The sequence below is a fragment of the Polypterus senegalus genome, chromosome 6 (genome assembly GCF_016835505.1).
Source record: "Polypterus senegalus isolate Bchr_013 chromosome 6, ASM1683550v1, whole genome shotgun sequence".
In the NCBI taxonomy this organism is placed as follows: Eukaryota; Metazoa; Chordata; class Cladistia; order Polypteriformes; family Polypteridae; genus Polypterus; species Polypterus senegalus.
The window spans coordinates 45,831,475-45,852,291 of NC_053159.1; the positions used below are offsets into that span (position 1 = coordinate 45,831,475).

A 20,817-nucleotide genomic window follows, 5' to 3' on the forward strand; every position below is an offset into this window, starting at 1 on the left:
TGTCGCATGGTGTGTGTGTCACTGTGTGTGTGTGTGGGCCCTGTGTGTGTGTGTGTGTGTACTATATGTTATTTTGTTAATATTTATGTGTGTGTGTGTGTGCTGTGTGTTGTTCATGTGTGCATTGCTGTTGAGTCGTGTGTGTGCTGTGTGTGTGTGTGTGCTGTACAGTGTGTGTGTGCTGTGTGTGGTCACCTGTGTGTGTGCCTGTGTATGTGTGTGAGCTGTGTGTGCCTGTGTGTGTGGCTTGTGTGTGTGTGCACTTATATATTATATTGTGTGCCTATGTGTTGCTATATATAGTTAGTATAATATATAATATACCAATTATATATATAATATACCTATATAATAACATATAAAGCATATATAATATATATATATAAAACTATATAATATATATATATTATAATAACCAAATATATATTATATAAAAATACCAATATATATAATATTTTATATATATAATATATATATATATATATATATATATTATATATATATATATAATTTATAGTTAATAAATCAATTATGATGCAAATATTTACCCAAAGGAACAGAAAATTTGAGGAGCCTGCTATATTACACAAAAAATAATTCATGCATATAAACTACTGAATGTTTATGTAGTGATTAGAAACACAAGATGACTTTCAGCTTGGAATGTTAGTTGAACATTCTAAAGCAAAATTTCCATTCCAACCAATTCCACAACTATACGTAAATATCTGCTTTAAGTAGAACTCCATATTTATAGGAATGACTGCAAACCCATTATGCATCAAATGATCAATAATGATCCATCAACTTTTTGCTTTGAAAGTGTGCTTACTATTTTAAACCACTGAGTAAAGAAACTATAGAACATAAGTCCTAGCTATTTTCATTTAAAACAACTACAAACTTACTAAATGTATTACTGTGCGTCTTAGACACTATTTTTTGACTTAATGAATTGTTATTTTATGAAAACTTAAAAATGTCATATTTCCTAATATATCTATACATCTGAGGGCTGTTAGACTTAATGGAGTATGTGTAATAATAATAAGTGTATCTTACTTTACAGTTATGTAGTATACTACACTGTCAAATTAATCTGACACATTTCCATCCTCAAGGAAATGTACAAAAAAAACCAAGTAAGAAAAAAATAATGGGTTAATATCATGAAACTTTAACTATAAGTTATGGTGCTCCCCCTGTATAAAACAAATAATAAATAAAAAATAAATACAATTTGGGATATTATGGTCAAACTTGCTTAACAAAGTGCTTTCCAAGAAACTATTTTGTTACAAGAAACTTCATTTTCAGAGGTAAAATTAAAATGGACAGAAGAGAGATAGGTTCTTACACTATGAAAATAATACATGTATACATTGAACAAAAATTAAAGTTTTATCTGAATAAAGCAAACAACGTACACTTTTGAAAAATTTAGCTGGTGTGGTTTGGATATTTGCTTTTTTTCCATTTACTAAGTGTGTATGTGGATTAATTTTGAGTAATTTTGCAGGAATTTGAATTGCAGAACTTTTTTTTTTTTTTTAAACAAACCAGGAGACGTCACAAGGTCTTCTGTAATTTTTTCAGTTTCTTGTAATTTCAAATGATTAAACAAACTTAAAGCTTTTTGTTGAATTATCACCCGAGACAGAGGATGATATTTAGCATCTTTTCCATTTTTTTTATAACAGTACTGTGCGTATGAGCTAATTTTAATGTTTTGTCATCAGTGCAAATTTGTCCAAATTTTTTTTAATTTTGTCTGATTGATTTACGATTCATTTTCAAAGTTTTTAAAGTAGACTGTGCCAAACCCAAAGATTCTGCTACATTGCACTTTTTCCTCCAGTCTCTATAAATATAATCATCTTTGGAGCAAAATTCATTTTTCAGTCCTGTGATTCTGATTTACTAGACAAATACAAAAGTAATAATTACTTAAAAAAAAAAAACATTGAACCTAACCTTATCAAGTTTTCAATGCTTTGTGAAATATAAAAAAACATTAAATATGTCAACGTATGTAACAAGCTGTCATAATGCAACTTACAGTGTGTTATATATATATTAAATACTTGTTATGTACACAGTGCATTGCGACGTTGTGCATCATCTGTACAACGCCAATAATCAAAAGTTAGTTTCATTGTACCTAAACTTCATAGAGTGCATTTAAGTGAAGTATTACTGTACTTTTGCTTCTGCTCACACTGTTGAAATGGACAAAGAAGGAATAAAAGACTTACAGAGATAAGTCTCTCTGAACTAAAGGGCATGTCCTACTTTTAGCAGCCAGAGGTAATAAAACATGTTAGCCTTAACGGCCTAACAAGTCTACACAGGGGCCCAATCCAGGTCTTCAAAATCCTCAAAGGAATCAATAACACTGAACAATCTACTCAAGGCAGTAATTAAGTGTATTCCAAGACCATTACCACTTAGCACTTCCTCATAGAAAATATTTAAGTAATCTTAAAGAAATATTTAGTTCAAATGGAGATCATGACAGCTCGGTCATTTTGCTATACACTAGTCAAAAAAGCCCCAAGGTATTATCTTGTGTGAACAATTCTTTACTCAAACCTAACATTATAAAGTTATTTGTGCCAAACAGAAATAGGCACTAAATAAAGCAGACTGACCTGTTTTTGGATGTCTACCCACATTACTAACGATTTTCAAATGCTCCAAGAGAACAATTATTGTTTTGGTAAATTGCTGTTCAATTTACTCATGCACATACAGACAGCTAAGAAGCTCTGTGTCGACTCTGAAAGAAGCTATACTGTATGAAATAATAATTATGTTGCACCTGATCATATTCACAAGTGCATATTGTGTCTGGTTTTATCTTCCCATTTTCTTGAAAACAACTTCACAACTATTCCCGAGAATTCCTAAAAAGCGTTTGCCAGGAGTGAGGGATAAATCTTGCTGCGCTATCAAGCAGCACAAATTAACGAACTGCAAAGCCATTTAGGCCCCCACATGGCACCGTATGTCTGAGAGGAAACGTGCTCTGTGCTATGGCAGAAATGACATGCAATATCTGTATGATACGTCACAGTTACAGGGCTACATTCTACATACTCCGCCTGTACTCCTTGTTAAGTTTACAAACTTAAATCCTGCTGAGATTAAACCATTGTGACAGCAAGGCAGTGACAGCTGTCTTGAGTTCATGGCACCTCGACGTAAACGGAGATTAATTAACTAACAGGCCAAACAGGATGAACACGTCACATTGATACACGTTAATCGCAACGAAACATGTAAAAGAAATTCAGCCTTGTTCAATAAAAATATGTATTAAGAAGAACAAATTCCCGGAGCAAAAACGCTTTGAAGTTCCGCTACATGCGAATGAGCGAACAGACGTAGGTTTAAGGAAATATGTATCTCAACAGCAGTGTCGAGTATTTCTTAACCTAAACATATTTTTATTATTTAATTTGTCTTGCATATAACAGTGAACACGATAGGGGACGTGTCACTTCAAATTGAGGACACATTTTTTGCGCAGTACGGCAGGTTTAGAATGCATAAGCGCTAATGTAGCCCCGTTTCACTGCGAACAAGTATAGTGTTGATGTACAGTGAAACGGTAATATACAGCAGCTGCATTTTCTTCATTTCCTACCTCTCTCGCGATCTGATTCAGTGCATCGTCTTCACCGCTGAGTCTCTCTCGGTTGGGGATTCTTTTCCGTCCTGTGCCTTGGGTTCCCATGTCCAATGAACTCTCGCTTTGTCTGATGTCTCTATCCCCAGATGCCTGTAATTCCAATATAAAAACGCTTTTCGAAAATCGTCTTTGATCCTCCTTTAATTCGAAATTGGATATGCCGTAGAAACTACCCGTATTGATCAATTGTACAAAATAATAACTTAAGTTTTTCTGTTTTGGATGCAGTGGGTCAGTCCCTCTGATTCAAATGCACTATTATCTCAATAAATGAATCATATCCCGAACGCGCTCCTGACTCTTGCTTAGTAATACATTCATCTGAAACACGCATAACCAATAAACTTGACTCAGGCCAGTTCACAATTTTTGCCACTTCTGTAAGAAGCAATTCGCCATTATTTTCAGACGTTATCTGCAGCACTTCAAGTCGACGTTTGTTATTTTATCCTCCTCGTAAAAATAAATGACATAAATCGCGGGCTCTACAAGAAAACTTCTCCGCAGTGTTAGTGCAAGGCAGTCCCGGATGAAGCCTTCACCGAAGCACAACACGTTCCGGGCCTGAGCCGAGCGCGTCCTCGTGCACGCACGTCCACACAATAGCGGACACGCCAGTGGTGGTCTAACGCGCGGCACCGCTAATGCACGCGACCTCGGAAGCGTATCGTATGAGCCTGAAATCTCTCGCAGTTAAGGAGACGTCATACAGACAGCGCAAAAGGAGGATGTAAAGGTTAGACGTAACTTTTTTTTCTCCCTGTAGTTTTAATATAAATACACACGATGGTCTCATGTGGGAATTAACTATCCAGCTGCCAAATGAATGAAGGTAGCAGCTGCAAAGCACAGACCAAATACCAGACGTTTTACACATCCTTATTTGAATTTAGGTTTTTGTTTTATGTAAATTTTAAAATCAACATACATCATATTAGACTTTTATTCAACAGTTTACATGATCTTGTACGTCTTTTTAATATGAAATTTGTAAGAAAATAATTCTGGGATTGTATCGTTTTTCATATATATCATATGACCATAAAACTATCAAACTGCCATAAATACAGTAATATGCAAATAATTTGTTTTCAAATGATGCCAATGTTTTAGAATTTCTGCCAGAGTTTTAACCTGTCTCATCTCTGTTTGTTTTTTAAAATACATATTTTACTTCTCCCTGTTAATGGATCCAACTGAGAAGGCAAATGTCATGTTTTCTGGTGTAAACATGACAAGACCTTGAACTGACAATATACTGTATAAGTGAAAAATGGGCCTGTTTCATTAGCATTAAAAACAGGCCCATTACTGGGCCCACTCACTTTCACATTCACACATGGCTAGTTTAGAATCACCAATTAACCTGAGGATGTTGGAAGAAAACCAGAGTAGGCAGAGAAATCTGTATGCAGAAGCAAAGAGGACATGTAGACTCAACATAAACGATGAAAGGGAGCAAGATTCAAATCCAGGATATATTATACTGTATATGCAAGTCTCTAGTGTGGATACATAATATGAATAACCTTCAAAGCTGAGTGCATGGTTTGCTTCCATATAACTGTGAGGAGAGCTAAAATGTCAGAACTGGTAGCTACCCAGTGGGATTTAAATATTCTGGGACCTATTCCAGGCTGAAAGTGAGGATAGAGGCTGTTAGTCACCCATAATGTTTCCCTTTGGATATTAGTTCATCAGTGAAAGTAGGGGCAAATCTGTATACAGTAGTTCTTCATTCAGTGCTCAAGTTTAGGAAGTTGAGTGTTCAGGTAAAAAGGCTTGTTTGCCGATCAACCTATGTTCCTGTGCTCTGTGACTATAAGATTGTGGTTACCAGCAGAATAAGTTATGTTTCTTTAAAAAGTTGTTAGGTTTAACCTGTAATTCATGGTGATTAGCTCAGCAATTTGAGAGGACATTATACTAGACTTGCTGCTTCTCCAGACTGTTAGGCCAGTGAAAACATATACCAGGTTTTTTCCTCCACTTTTGTTATTGTATTTTACTGTACCTACAGCTGGGCTTCTGAATTTAAACACTGTGAAGTTTTTTCTAAGTATAAAAAGAGATTTTAGCAGCATTGATTTAAAATATATTAAATACCAACCATCAGTGCTCAGATCAGGCAAAAACAGGGACTAAATGAGCTGGAAAGGACATACTTGGATTCGAGCAGAATAATCTAGTAGTGAGATGAAGACTGGACTCCTTTGGTATTGTCTCTTCTGAGAATCCTTGGGTACCTCTGGTATGACTTTATGTCCATGTGCGGCCATGTGGTGCAACTCCCTGAGGACCAGGTCAAGAGAACCCATGTAAGAGCTGGCTGTTGCAGATAGAGTATATGGTAATTTCCCGAGGGTGGGACTAAACCGTGTGTCTGCCTGGGGTGTTGCCAACCAGAATCCCGAACTGTTTTGTCATGTGGTGGGTGCGGCAACACTCTGTACCAGTGCATGCTCCCCAACCTGACCTGACCTTAATCAGACCAAAGCTGTGGTGGTTTGGGTATTTAGTGAGAATGGGCCCCACTGGTGGTATACCACACATCTTCTAGATGTACTGTAGGAGAGCCCTGTATAGACTTAGTAAATCAGTGGAGACCCCTTATCACACATTGCTCACTTTTGCCATCCATATGTTCAGTTTTCCTCCCACATTCCAGGGCAGTATGGGTTAGGAACATTTGTGACACTAAACATAAACATATATATCCGACGCCGCCAAGAGTGGCAGCCATTCCAGCAGCTCCGTGTATGACTGTATCTTTTTACCTTTTTTCTCTATTATTCTCTATTTCACTGATCACTTTTACCACGTTCTTTTATGTGGAATCGCTCCTTGGACACTTTTTACTACTTTTACTACTTGACATGGATTTTTACACGCCGAGACTCGCATACTCAAGTTGTCAACTTCAAGCGCTGAGAAGAAATGCCCATGCCGCTGTGGTTCCCTATTTACCTGACAAGGTAAGACGAGGGTATCGGGGCAGCCAAGCCTGCGCTAAGATAAAAACCAAGCGGCTTGCAAGAAAGTGGCAATATAAACCTTTGGTCCCTTCTGTGATCCTGGGAAATGTGAACTCGCTACCAAATAAGATCAACAAACTAGCCGCGCTGGTGAAAAATGTCGGAACCAACAGAGAATGCAGCTTACTGTGTGCTGTGCTGTGATAGGACTATCGACTTACTGTATGCAAACGTTAAAGACGCATACAGCCCACCCCGCTGCCTGCGCTTGGGAAAGCAGATCATAACCTGGTTCTGTTTTAGCCTCACTAGAAACCAAGAGCGAAGGCGCTACCTACAACCACATGCTCATTCAAGAAGTGGTCCCCTGAGGCAGAGCTGGCTCTGAGAGTCTGCTTTGGAACCACTGACTGGGCTATCCTGCAGGGGTCATATAGTGAAAATATTGAAGAGGCTGTTGACTGCACAACTGATTACACCATAAAGTTCCATTAAGAACAGTACGCTGCTATGCTAACAACAAGCCATGGATTACAAGTGACATCAAGGGCCTTTTGAACCAGAAGAAAAGAGCTTTTAAAGGCGGTGATCAGCATGAGCTCAAGTGTGTGCAGAAGGAACTCCAAGTCCAGCTCAGGATGGCGAAGGAGAAGTACAGGAGAAAGCTGGAGCAGAAGTTGCAGAATAACAGCATGAAGGAAGTGTGGGATGTAATGAAGATCATCACTGGCTGCAGCTCGAAGCAAGGTGCCACCATCGAGAGGGACGTGGAGAGCAAACCAAATGAACAACTTCTTTAACAGGTTTGACCACCCTAACCCACTCTCACCTCGGAGTACTGCATCCTCCAACCATCCTTCTGCTGATACCAGCATAGTAGAGACATCCCCATCCACAATTACAGCAGCGCAGGTGAGCAGAGAGCTGAGGAGACTTAGTGCCAGCAAAGCAGCGGGTCCAGATGGAGTACCGCCATGACTGCTGAAGGCCTGTGCACTGGAACTGGGGAGTCCTCTACAGCGCATCTTCAACCTGAGCCTGGAACAGGGAGAGTCCCGAGGCTTTGGAAAACATCTTGTATCACCCCAGTCCCAAAGGTATCACGTCCTAGTGAGCTGAATGACTTCTGGCCTGTTGCTCTGACATCACATGTGATGAAGACCATGGAGCGGCTGCTGCTTCACCACCTGAGGCCACAGGTCCGCCCGCCCTCGACCCTCTGCAGTTCGCATACCAGGAGAAGGTGGGAGGGAGGATGCCATCATCTATATGCTACACGATCCCTCTCCCACTTGGACAGAGGCAGTGGTGCTGTAAGAATTATGTTTTGGACTTCTCTAGCGCCTTCAACACCATCCAACCTCTGCTCCTTAGGGACAAGCTGACAGAGATGGGAGTAGATTCACACCTGGTGGCATGGATTGTGGACTATCTTACAGACAGACCTCAGTATGTGCGTCTTGGGAACTGCAGGTCTGACATTGTGGTCAGCAACACAGGGAACGCAGGGGACTGTACTTTCTCCAGTCCTGTTCAGCCTATATACATCAGACTTCCAATACGACTCGGAGTCCTGCCACGTGAAAAAGTTCACTGATGACACTGCTATTGTGGGCTGCATAGGAGTGGGCAGGAGGAGGAGTATAGGAAGCTAATCAAAGACTTTGTTAAATGGTGTGACTCAAACCACTTACACCTGAACACCAGCAAGACCAAGGAACTGGTGGTGGATTTTAGGAGGCCCAGGCCCCTCATGGACCCCGTGATCATCAGAGGAGACTGTCTGCAGAGGGTGCAAACCTATAAATACTTGGGAGTGCAGCTGGATGATAAATTGGACTGGACTGCTGATACTGATTCACTGTATAAGAAAGGTCAGAGCCGACTATACTTCCTCAGAAGGTTGGCGTCCTTCAACATTTGCAAAAAGATGCTGCAGATGTTCTACCAGATGGTTGTTGTGAGTGTCCTCTTCTACACGGTGGTGTGTTGGGGAGGCAGCATAAAGATGAAGGACACCTTACACCTGGACAAACTTGTTAGGCTCTATTGTAGGAATGAAGCTGGACAGTTTAACATCTGTGGCAGAGCGACGGGCGCTAAGCAAGCTCCTGTCAATCATGGAGAATCCACTGAACAGTGTCATCTCCAGAAAGAGGAGCAGCTTCAGCGACAGACTGCTGTCACTGTCCTGCTCCACTGACAGACTGAGGGGATCGTTCCTTCCCCACACTATGCAACTCTTATTATTGTCTGTTTTTACATGCATTTTTATTACTCTTTAATATTTTTTTTGTATCAGTATACTGCTGCTGGATTATGTGAATTTCCCCTTGGGATTAATAAAGTATCTATCTATCTATCTATCTATCTATCTATCTATCTATCTATCTATCTATCTATCTATCTATCGTGGATGGAGATATGGTTCATAGCAGTGTTCTTTGCCAAATTAGTTCTTATTTTATTACAGATTTCTTTATTTACTTCAGTGTTTAATTGTAGTACTATAGTTAATTATGATTGCTGCCTTACAGCACAGTAGACAGTGTTTGAATCCTGTCTTGGTCACTGTCTGTATTACACTTGCATATTCTCAGTTTGTATGGATTTCCTCAGGTGTTTAATTTGTTCAATCAACATCTCAGAAACATGCAGGACTGGTTCACAGAGGACTGTGAATTGGCCAGAAATGAGTGAGTATTAATGTGAAAGCCATTTACGCCAATGATGGACTGGCCTGACCAAAACCCAATACTAAAATTAACTATTTTTTTACAGACTTCATTAATAATAAGTAATTTGTCAGAATTCTCATGTGTCAACTAATGACCACAGCTGTTTTGTTATGTACACTATTACAGTAATGAAGAAATGAGTTATATACTTTTAATGGTGGCCCTACCCCACTAAGCTCAGATTTCTGTTAGTTAGTTATGTGGAGTTGTAATTGACTATTTGGAGTCACCTTTTAATGAATCAGTTAATGTTGGTGAAAATTACTCTTGAAACCTTTTGTAGTATAATAGGACCACATATAATCTAGTATGAGCAAAAATAGTTTCTTATTGTTTGTTACCTAATACCATGACATATTCAATTTTATCTTTATATTGTGTATAATGTATGATGTATGTATGTTTGCATTATGGCCACGAGGAATTGTCACGCAACCCAAACCCAAGCCACAACTCCTGAGGACACAATTTACGGTTCAAAAATGCTTTTTTTTATTAGGGCGAAATACTTCTTAAACAGGCCAAAATGGGTTCCACGTAATACCCACATACGTAAGCACAATGCTCTCATTTGATTTTTCCTTCTTTTTCTCCTTGTCTGCCTCAACTCCCAGTTCTCTCCTTGGCTGATGCAAAAGGCTTCTTTTTATTTTTTATTTATTTGTTTGATTTATTGATTTTATTGAAATCACACAACATTCCATAAAAATAAATCAATTTTTACAAAAATAAGATTGAAAACAAATCAGCCCCCACCCCTTAGAAAGAGAGCTAAGCCAGCAGGGTAAAACTTAAAGCTAGTAAAAATAAGTAAATAGATGAATTAATAAGTGAATAAAGATAAATGAAGAATGAAAAAGGGGAGAGAATCTGCTTCCTAGTGCTTTATCTATACTAATAAAAGGCAAAGCCCTCACTCCCTCACTTACTCACTAATTCTCCAACTTCCCGTGTAGGTTGAAGGCTGACATTTGGCAGGCTCATTCCTTACAGCTTACTTACAAAAGTTGGGCAGGTTTAATTTCGAAATTCTACGCGTAATGGTCATAACTGGAACCTATTTTTTTGTCCATATACTATAATAGACTTCTGCTTGATGCCCGTGGGAGGCGGAGTTACGCCTCCCACGTAATTTAGTGCCTGCCCATATAAGGACGTAATTTAGTGATTGCCCATATAAGGCCGTCCGTCAGTGGCAATCCAATAGAAACACTGCCGCTAAATATTCACGGGTGAAGGACTGTGCTTATGCAGAGGAAGATGAGATGGTCAGGGTGGTGTTTGGCACAAACTCTGCAAAACTGCAAGAGAAACTTTTAAGTGCCAGGTCTTAGCTAACATTAAATACAGCCGTGGACATCGCACGAGATGGCACCATCGATGCATGTACACCGAGCGGCTCACGTGAAATGACGCAGTGCACAGACAAAAAGCAACAGTTCCAAAGAGTGCTGAACAAAAACCGAATTACACAATTGAGAAGGCAGCAAAAAAATATGAAGTGTGTGATACATACAAGCATATTCATAAGTGCAGCTACTGCGGAAGCAAAGCACACGGTGGAAAAAGTCAATGTCCCGCTAAAGGAAGACAGTGTAAAAAAAAACCCGTGCATGCAGTGTGTCACGTCTCAGATAAAGAGGAAGACGACCCGTTTATTGATGCAGTAAGAAATGAATCAATGAATGAAACCTGTTATCTTTACAACGATTGACAAACACGGAATGTAACTTGAACACAACACATCCTACAAATACGAACCTGAATCAAAGAAATAATGATAATCAAATCCTTGATGACAGCAACACTCATAACACAAAACAATTACTGTATATTGACAATCATGTTACGTTATTTTTAAAATGTTCCCTTTTCTTTTTCATAACTTCTTTAACACCCACTTCTCCGCTGCGAAGTGCGGGTATTTTACTAGTTCTAAAATGTTATTGATTAGATCCTGCCAGGTTTTGAAAAAGTTCTGCACTGATTCTCTAACTGAGAATTAGATTTTTTCCAGTTTCAAATAGTACTTGGCTGACCCGCCTTTTAAGGCGACCGACTTTTAAGTTGACCACTTCTTAAGGCAATTCAATATGTAGATCAATTTGATATTTTATACAAACTCATTCTTTTGGCTATATTGCATTTGAGTGGTATTACTTTAATACTCATAGTTTCTGTTATTTTTGTGATGAAAGTTAAACTTTTTTTCTATATTGAGGTTGCCCTTTTGAACCCACCTTGATATTTACTACGCGGTGAGGCATTTGTACTCCATCAACATTAATTATTTCTAGAGACATAATTTTGTCTATTTTTCCAGTGCATCGCGCACAAAAGCAAGGGAACAATAGGAGCACCAGAACTCTGATCACATCATGTCGCTTCGTAACGCAAGCTGCAAGTAGTAAGTCTGTGATAAACGGAATACCGCTACGCTTTCCACTCATGGGACGGAAGGAAAATCCCGACCGCTTTTATATAGTAAGAAAGAAGAAGAAGATATCGCACAGTCTGGAGTACAAAATCATCTTTTACCTGGAAAAATGAAACTACAAATCCCATCGTGCATTGCAAAATGGACAGGGCGTGTGTGAAACTCCACGCCTGCGTAGCACTCACAGGACGGAAGGACAATCCCAACCGCTTTTATGTAGAAGGATATAACATAAGTTACCCACTGACTTAGAATAGGAGGGTTAGGATTCTTCCAGTTGAGCAAGATAAGTCTACGTGCCAATAGTGTAGTAAAGGCAATCACAGTTTGTTTGTCCTCCATTCTAAGCCGCATCTGGGAGTACACCAAAACCAGCTGTTAATGGGATTGTGACACCAAGGCTGTCTGATAGGCATTTAAAGATTTTGGTCCAGAATGATGTTCATTTGGAGCAGGTCCAGAACATGTGGCCTAGTGAGGCTGGAACTTGATTGCAACGTTCGCAGGTTGGATCTTGCCCTGGTAACATTTTGGACAATTTTAAGCGAGACAGATGTGCTCGATATGTAATTTTGAGTTGAATAATTGTATGCTTTGCACATATGGAGCTCGAGTGAATTCCTCGCTTTGCTACCTTCCACTCCTTTACTGAGATATTGAGTAAGAGATCCTTTCCCACTGTCCTCTTGAATCTCTGAAAGGGAGGGACTGTAAAATGGTTTTATATATTGCAGAAATGCTGTCTGAGTCCTCAAGACTGATCAATATTTTATCCAGTATCGAAGTAGGTGGAAGGTGAGGAAAATTGGGCAGGTTCTATTTAACAAACTTTCTGATTTAAAGGTAGTGAAAGAAATGTGTTGCTGGAAAGTTAAATTTGGAATGTAATTGTTCATAGGATGAAAAGACGTTATCTATGTACAGATCTCTAAGTGATTTAATCCCAAATGTTTTCCAAACATTAAAAACTGCATATGTTTGAGAGGGTGGAAAAAGGTGGTCCTCGTGCAGAGGTGCCACAGATAAAAGCTTCTTTATCTTAAAATGCTTCCTACATTGGTTCCATATTCTGAGTGAGTGTAGCACAAGTGGGTTGTTAGTATAATGGTGATAACTTGCATTTATTGAGGCACAAAGCAAAGAATATAAAGAAGTACTGCAGGATTTTATTTCTATTGCGAACCAAGCCTGTGTCTGTTCAACTATTTCTGTCAATGTCCAGGTTTTTGTAGCTTGTATATTTGCTGCCCAGTAATAAAATTGAAAGTTAGGTAAAGCAATGCCGCCTTCAGCTTTAGGTCTTTGTATGGTCGCTCTTTCGATACGTGAATGTTTTGAATTACAAATAAATGAGGTTATGGTTGAATCTAATTTCTTAAAAAATGATTTATTGATGTATATTGGAAATTTTTTAAATTAAAAGAAAAGCTTACGAAGGATATTTATCTTAACAATGTTAATTCTTCCAGCTAAAGTGAAATGAAGGGTTGACCATCTATGCAAGTCTTGCTTATTTTTTTTCCAAACAAACAGATATATTTTTGATAGAGAGCATTATGTCTACTTGTGATGTTTACCTTTAGATATTTAAACTGATCTGTGATGATAAAAGAGAAGGCTTTTTAAACCAAACTGGGATTACTTACAGTACAAAAGTATTGTCTTCTGGAATCATTCCTAGGTCTGGTGGAACCATAACAGAATAGGAAAATCTCTTTCCACTAGCTATTCGCAGCAGATCTTAAGGACTCCAACAGGGCTGCTTCCATGGAACTCCACTACAGAAATGCTGCCACCCAAAAAGCTTGAGAAACATATCACCCCAGTAGACAGTCTCTCACTTTCCCTCCACTATATTGGTGGTTCCTTTCCTGGTTGGGATCCAACTATCCTGGTTGCTGGGATGCCCATCAATCTAAATCTGCTGTCTCTCTTCACAGTATATACTGTTTAAACAGTATATGTGTATCTACAGTATACTGTATACTGTATATTGTGTGTGTATGTATATAAATATATGTATATGTGCGTGTGTGTATATTAGTATTTATGTATATATTGTGAACTGGGACCCGGACACAGGCAGACGGACAACATAGTTCCACCACACACCGTTTATTATACAATAATATTTACAAATTTGTGCTCACGTGCACCCCCAGTGCCTCCAGCACCATTCCCCCAAATGTCCAGGCCACACAAGTCTAATGCCTCTCTCCTGGCCGCCTCCCGTCCTCTCTCCAGTTCTGTCCTCTTCCACCCGACATCCACTGCTGACTGGAGGGAGACGGCCCCTTATATGGGAACCCGGATGGGCTCCAGCTGCTTCCCGGCAATCAGTCATAGCCACACCCCAGTGTGGCGGAAGTGCCGGCTGCGCTACAGGGCTGGGCTTCCAAGCCCTTTACCCGAGGCCCCCTACATAACCAGGACAGACGACCCCTCATGGTCTGGAGGAGGCAAAAGCCCTCCTCCGGTCCGCCTGGGAGCCCGGTTGGGGACCACAGTGCCCCACCGCTAGCGACACGTGGGTCCGAGCGACACTCCCCGAAAGGGCAGCACGTCCCCAGAGAGGGTCCTACTACGTTCCCAGGGTCCAACACGGCCCCCTGGGACACCCTTTTTCGGCACCCCTTCCGACGCCAACGTGCCCCTCCGTTCTGTGCCTCTCTCGCCCCCGCCAGCCGGGGCACCAGCTTGACTGTGAGCGCACCACCATCTTCGGAAGATTTGTCTGCCTCCCGCAGAGCCTCCGGATGACATTCTCCGAGGTATGTGCACGGTACTAAATGAGATGTTGTAAAAATATGTTCGTTAAACACGCCGGCACATACTTCGGTGTTATTATCTTCCTCCGGAGGCTTATCCCGCGCTGCACAGCCGCTCTGTAATCCCTCCCGGGAGTAAGCCATGGTGAGTGGATCTCCTCCGCTGGTGCTGCTGCTTGGCTTCAGCTTCTTCTTTCCGATGACGGATTGGAAGCTCGTGGGTTCTGGCGATTGTGCTGCGTGTCCTGACGTTGTACTCTTGGGGTTCTCTGCCCACAGAAAATTTATAAACAGGTCCTCTGCCAAAACGACGGCCAGAGAATTCTGTCGGCTACGCCACTGTGACAGATAGGGGTGCTATCACTCCCTTGAACCCTCAGCCTTGACTCTAGACACCAGGTAAAAGTCTAATAATTAATTTTATTCGGACTATATAGTGCACAAAGCACCTTCCTCTCCACAATACTCATTCAATAACAATAATAAATCAATAATCAATTCCTCCACACTCCCAGACGCGTTGCTACCCATCCACCCAGCACAGCTCAACATCTGGGGATTTCCCACAATCCTTTATAGTCCTCGACCTGCAAGTGTTTCACCCTCTCTGTCCACATGACTAGGAATTCTTTTTCTTCACCCCGGAAGTACACCACTTTTGTTGTCGCTTTGCCTATGACGCACTTCCGGGTTATAGGGCACATGTGACTCTTTGGGCCTCCCTGCAGCGTCCTCTGTTGGCCCCTGGGTTATCCAGCAGGGCTGTAGGGAAAAACTCCATAGTCCATGATTCCTTGCTGGTATCCGGGGCACCTCCATGCTGCAAGGAGAGCTCCATCTCGCGGCCTGCGGCCAAAGACCACAATATATATATATATATATATATATATATATATATATATATATATATATATATATATATATATATAATATATATAGCAAAGTCAGTTTGAATGACCTGAACAGACATTTCTCATTACTACTGTATTTTCTTGTGTTTGATATTATTTCTTTATGAATGCTGTAATGTAACCATTTGCCAGCATTATACTATAGCTGTGTTTCATTTTTGTAACTCTTTGGATATTTTCTGCATCTACTCTTTCATTTGTGATGACTGCAGTTTTTGTATTTGATGTGTGTTAATGGTACAATTTGGTTTATATATTTGATGCTTTTATTGTTACCTATTTAAAACACCTTACGATGGTGCATGCTTTAAATGTTGTTACATACATTAAAGATTTAGAGACTTGTACTGTTTTAATCATGACCAGTCTTACAAATCTTGTGATGTTCAAACCATACCTTTGTTTTGTGGGTGCAAGAAGCATTTAAAGTTTATCTGAGAAATATTAAACTTTGAATGATTAATGAACCTTGCCTAACTATCACTGCAATTACATAATTTCTTTTAGAACATTTTGATTGCAGTTATTTAAAACTAGTATTTCTGGCTAAAGAACACTCTTTTAATTATGACAAAGAAATTCACTTGAACCCCTGGGCATCAAACAAAGAAGCTGTAGGCAGTGAATAAGTTACCAATGGTATAAAAACATGGTAGTAGTCAAACTCCAGAAGACAGAAGAGCATTAGCATTGGAAGCCAAACAATACTATAAATGCTACTCATTAGATGCAAGAAAACTATTAAACTAAAAAAGAAAAATAAACAGCAATACATTGAAAACAGAATATAACAAAAAAGAAAGAAAGCTATTAATACAATATGATACAATATGTTAACAAAACATACATAAAGCATTCACATACAGTCATATGAAAAAGTTTGGGAACCCCTCTCAGCCTGCATAATAATTTACTCTGCTTTCAACAAAAAAGATAACAGTGGTATGTCTTTCATTTCCTAGGAACATCTGAGTACTGGGGTGTTTTCCGAACAAAGATGTTTAGTTAAGAAGTATTTAGTTGTTTGAAATTAAATCAAATGTGAAAAACTGGCTGTGCAAAAATTTGGGTACCTTTGTAATTTTGCTGATTTTAATGCATGTAACTGCTCAATACTAATTACTTGCAATATCAAATTGGTTGGATTAGCTCGTTATCCATGAACTTCATAGACAGGTGTGTCCAATCATGAGAAAATTTATTTAAGGTGGTCAATTGCAAGTTGTGCTGTCCTTTGACTCTCTTCTGAAGAGTGACAGCATGGGATCCTCAAAGCAACTCTCGAAAGATCTGAAAACAAAGATTGTTCAGTATCATGGTTTAGGGGAAGGCTACAAAAAGCTATCTCAGAGGTTTAAACTGTCAGTTTCAACTGTGAGGAATGTAATCAGGAAATGGAAGGCCACAGGCACAGTTGCTGTTAAACCCAGGTCTGGCAGGCCAAGAAAAATACAGGAGCAGCATATGCGCAGGATTGTGAGAATGGTTACAGACAACCCAACGGATCACTTCCAAAGACCTGCAAGAACATCTTGCTGTAGATGGTGTATCTGTACATCGTTCTACAATTCAGCAATTTGTATGCAAATGCTCATTTTGACAAGCCAGATTTATTTTGGAACGAAGTGCTTTGGACTGATGAGACAAAAATTTAGTTATTTGGTCATAACAAAAAGTGCTTTGCATGGCGGAAGAAGCACACCGCATTCCAAGAGAAACACCTGCTACCTACTGTCAAATTTGGTGGAGATTCCATCATGCTGTGGAGCTGTGTGGCTAGTTCAGGGACTGGGGCACTTGTTAAAGTCGAGGGTCGGATGAATTCAACCCAATATCAACAAATTCTTCAGGATAATTTTCAAGCATCAGTCACAAAGTTGATACGCAGGGATTGGATATTCCAAAAAGACAATGACCCAAACCACAGTTCGAAATCTACAAAGGCATTCATGCAGAGGGAGAAGTACAATGTTCTGGAATGGCCATCACAGTCCCCTGACTTGAATATCATCGAAAATCTATGGGATGATTTGAAGCAAGCTATCCATGCTCAGCAGCCATCAAATGCAACTGAACTAGAGAGATTTTGTATGGATGAATGGTCAAAAATACCTTCATCCAGAATCCAGACACTCATCAAAGGCTATAGGAGGCATCTAGAGGCTGTTATATTTGCAAAAGGAGGCTCAACTAAGTAATAAGTAATATCTCTGATGTGGTGCCCAAATTTATGCACCAGTCTAATTTTGTTATGCTGCATATTGCATATTTTCTGTTAATCCAATAAATTTAATGTCACTGCTGAAATGCTACTGTTTCCATAAGGCATGTTATATATTAAAAGGAAGTTGCTACTTTGAAAGTTCAGCCAATGATAAACACAAATCCAAAGAATTAAGAGGGATTTTCATATGACTGTAGTTAAATAATAAAATGAACACAAAGAAGAAACACATAGCATTCTCAAATCCACTTAATCCAGAATTTGGCCTGGGGTTTGGACATGGTTTACCATATTCCAGCAGTACTGGGCACAGGACCAGCACAACACCCCTGGACCGAGTGCTTATCCATCTCAGATCCCACACAGGTTAAGTTTGCAATTACCATTAAGCCTACTATAAAATACAATTTATAATGCAATTTATTTTTGTATACCCCAAAATCACTTTATTAATTTATATTATATTGTATTAAATATTATATTATTTATTTTTGACAGTCTGCGCCCCCCCCCCCACCACTGACACTCTAAGAGGACAAGAAAAAGTCCCAAAAAAATCCTTGTAGGGAAAAAATGGAAGAAATCTTGGAAAAGGCAAATTTAGAGAGAGACCCCTTTCCAGGTAGGTTGGGCGTGCAGTGAGTATCAAAAAATTGAATAAATGCAATATGTTACACAGAATGGAACACAAGTAATCCTCAATACAGTACAATAGTAATAGTACAAGCACAAAGCAAAATGCAAGAGTAGATTATATCACATAATAGGATTTCAATTTGTTCAGAGTCTTGGAGACCTTGACCATCAGGATGCCTCCCCTTTTCTGGCCATTCCACAACTGAGTCAGTGCTAGGCTAGCCAATCTGATGAAATTACTCTTCTACCTGATGATTCCAGTGCTCCTGCATCAGATATGACTTTTCCTTAGGCAGACAGACAAATTGGCAGTAGGGCAGTAACACTGAATACCACATATGAGTTTTGAGAAGAGAAACAGAACAGGTGAGGGTTAGTTACAAATTATAACTGTCATTATTACTTATGCTTTAGTGCTAATGACTAACAACAGAGATCCAGTATGTATAGTTAATCAGCAGCTCTACTCTGGGTATGCTAAACTGAAGTAGTGAGTCTTTAGCCAGGATTTAAAAGCTCAAAATCCCACTGTAATTTTATTAATCCATGGAATCATAAGCAGACCGGCATCTTAAGTTCTGGTTTGTAAGTAATGTTAAGTTCAGATACGTAAACCAGACTTTGGCCATTTAAGGCTCTATACGTTCAAAAGTAGGATTTTGAAATTTGCCCTAAACCTAAAAAGTAGCCAGTGTAATGATTTAAGAACTGAAGTTATGTGTTCATATTTTATTGTTCTTGTAGCAGCATTTTGAATTAACTGGAGGTTGTATTGTATGTAGTGAACACTACATTGCAGTAGTCAATCCTACTAGAAATAAATGCTTATTTAAAAAACTCCATAATTTCACAGCATTTTTAAGATGGAAGAAACATGATTTAGACAACTTTGTAATGTGCGCTTTAAAAGATATGCTAGAGTCAAAGATAACTCCTAGATTGCAGGCTGATTCAGTAAAATTAATGGTGATTCCATCTGAGTTAAATGATGACAAAATATTGTTGCGATCAGCATCATTCACTCCAGTAATTATCATCTCTGTTTTATCTGTGTTTAAAGACAAGTAGTTCTCTTCTATCCACTCATTTAATTCATTAACACAACTACTTAAAGATAACATCAGAGAAACTTCATTTGGTCTAAAAGAAAAGTATCACTGGGTATCATCTGCATATGAGTGAAAATTAACATTTTGCTTTCTAATGATTGTTCACGGTGGAAGCATGTAAAGTGAAAACAGTAAAGATCCCAGTACTGAGCCTTGCGGGACACCATATCTCAGGTCTGTGTATAATGATGGAGTACTTTCAGCACATTTCTGTACATACTGGAATCATTTTGAAAAATAAGAACTAAACCAGGCAAGGACAGTGCCTGGAAGCCTAACATCATTTTCTGTGCAGTAAAATATACTGCTCAAAAGAATTAAAGGAACACTTTTTAATCAGAGTATAGCATAAAGTCAATGAAACTTATGGGATATTAATCTGGTCAGTTAAGTAGCAGAGGGGGTTGTTAATCAGTTTCAGCTGCTGTGGTGTTAATGAAATTAACAACAGATGCACTAGAGGGGCAACAATGAGATGACCCCCAAAACAGGAATGGTTTAACAGGTGGAGGCCACTGACATTATGTTTCTTCACTAGTTTTGCATTTGGCTACAGTCAGTATCACTACTGGTAGCATGAGGCGATACCTGGACCCTACAGAGGTTGCACAGATAGTCCAACTTCTCCAGGATGGCACATCAATACGTGTCATTGCCAGAAGGTTTGCTGTGTCTCCCTGCACAGTCTCAAGGGCATGGAGGAGATTCTAGGAGACAAGCAGTTACTCTAGGAGAGCTGGAGAGGGCCATAGAAGGTCCATAACCCATCAGCAGGACCAGTATCTGCTCCTTTGGGCAAGGAGGAACAGGATGAGCACTGCCAAAGCCCTACAAAATGACCTCCAGCAGGCCACTGGTGTGAATGTCTCTGACCAAACAACCAGAAAGACTTCATGAGGGTGACCCAAGGGCCCCATGTCTTCTAATGGGCCCAGAGCTCACTGCCCAGCAGCATGCAGCTCGATTGGCATTCGCCATAGAATTCCAGAATTGGCAGATGCACCACTGGTGCCCTGTGCTTTTTACAGATGAGAGCAGGTTCACCCTGAGCACGTGACAGAAGTGAAAGGGTCTGGAGAAGCCATGGAGAACATTATGCTGCCTGTAACATCATTCAGCATGAGCAGTTTGGTGGTGGGTTAATGATTGTCTGGGGAGGCATATCCATGGAGGGTCACACAGACCGCTACAGGCTTGACAAAGGCACCTTGGCTGCCATTAGGTATCAGGATGAAATCCTTGGACCCATTGTCAGACCCTATGCTGGTACAGTGGATCCTGGTGCACGACAATTCCTGGCCTCATGTGGTGAGAGTATGCAGGCA

At 39.7% G+C, this 20,817-nt stretch overlaps 1 protein-coding gene and 1 long non-coding RNA gene across 23 annotated transcripts in view; one reads left to right on the forward strand and one right to left on the reverse strand.

Moving 5' to 3' along the window:
- The window catches only part of LOC120531004 (leucine-rich repeat flightless-interacting protein 2-like), a 273,630-nt gene extending 269,692 nt beyond the window's left edge, over positions 1–3,938 (reverse strand). For 21 of the 22 annotated variants that reach the window (XM_039755924.1, XM_039755923.1, XM_039755922.1 and 18 more), the window contains exon 1: positions 3,650–3,845. In XM_039755924.1, coding sequence (XP_039611858.1) covers positions 3,650–3,739 — 90 coding nt within the window. In that variant the 5' untranslated portion in view covers positions 3,740–3,845. Of the gene's footprint in view, positions 1–3,649 lie in introns of all 22 variants that reach the window. The other variant, XM_039755918.1, reaches the window with a different exon arrangement.
- A 295-nt stretch (positions 3,939–4,233) lies between these two features.
- Positions 4,234–20,817, forward strand: part of LOC120531007 — a 61,922-nt gene continuing 45,338 nt past the window's right edge. Inside the window, exon 1 of the long non-coding RNA XR_005634053.1 lies at positions 4,234–4,430. This is a non-coding gene — a long non-coding RNA (uncharacterized LOC120531007). The remainder of the gene's footprint in view (positions 4,431–20,817) is intronic.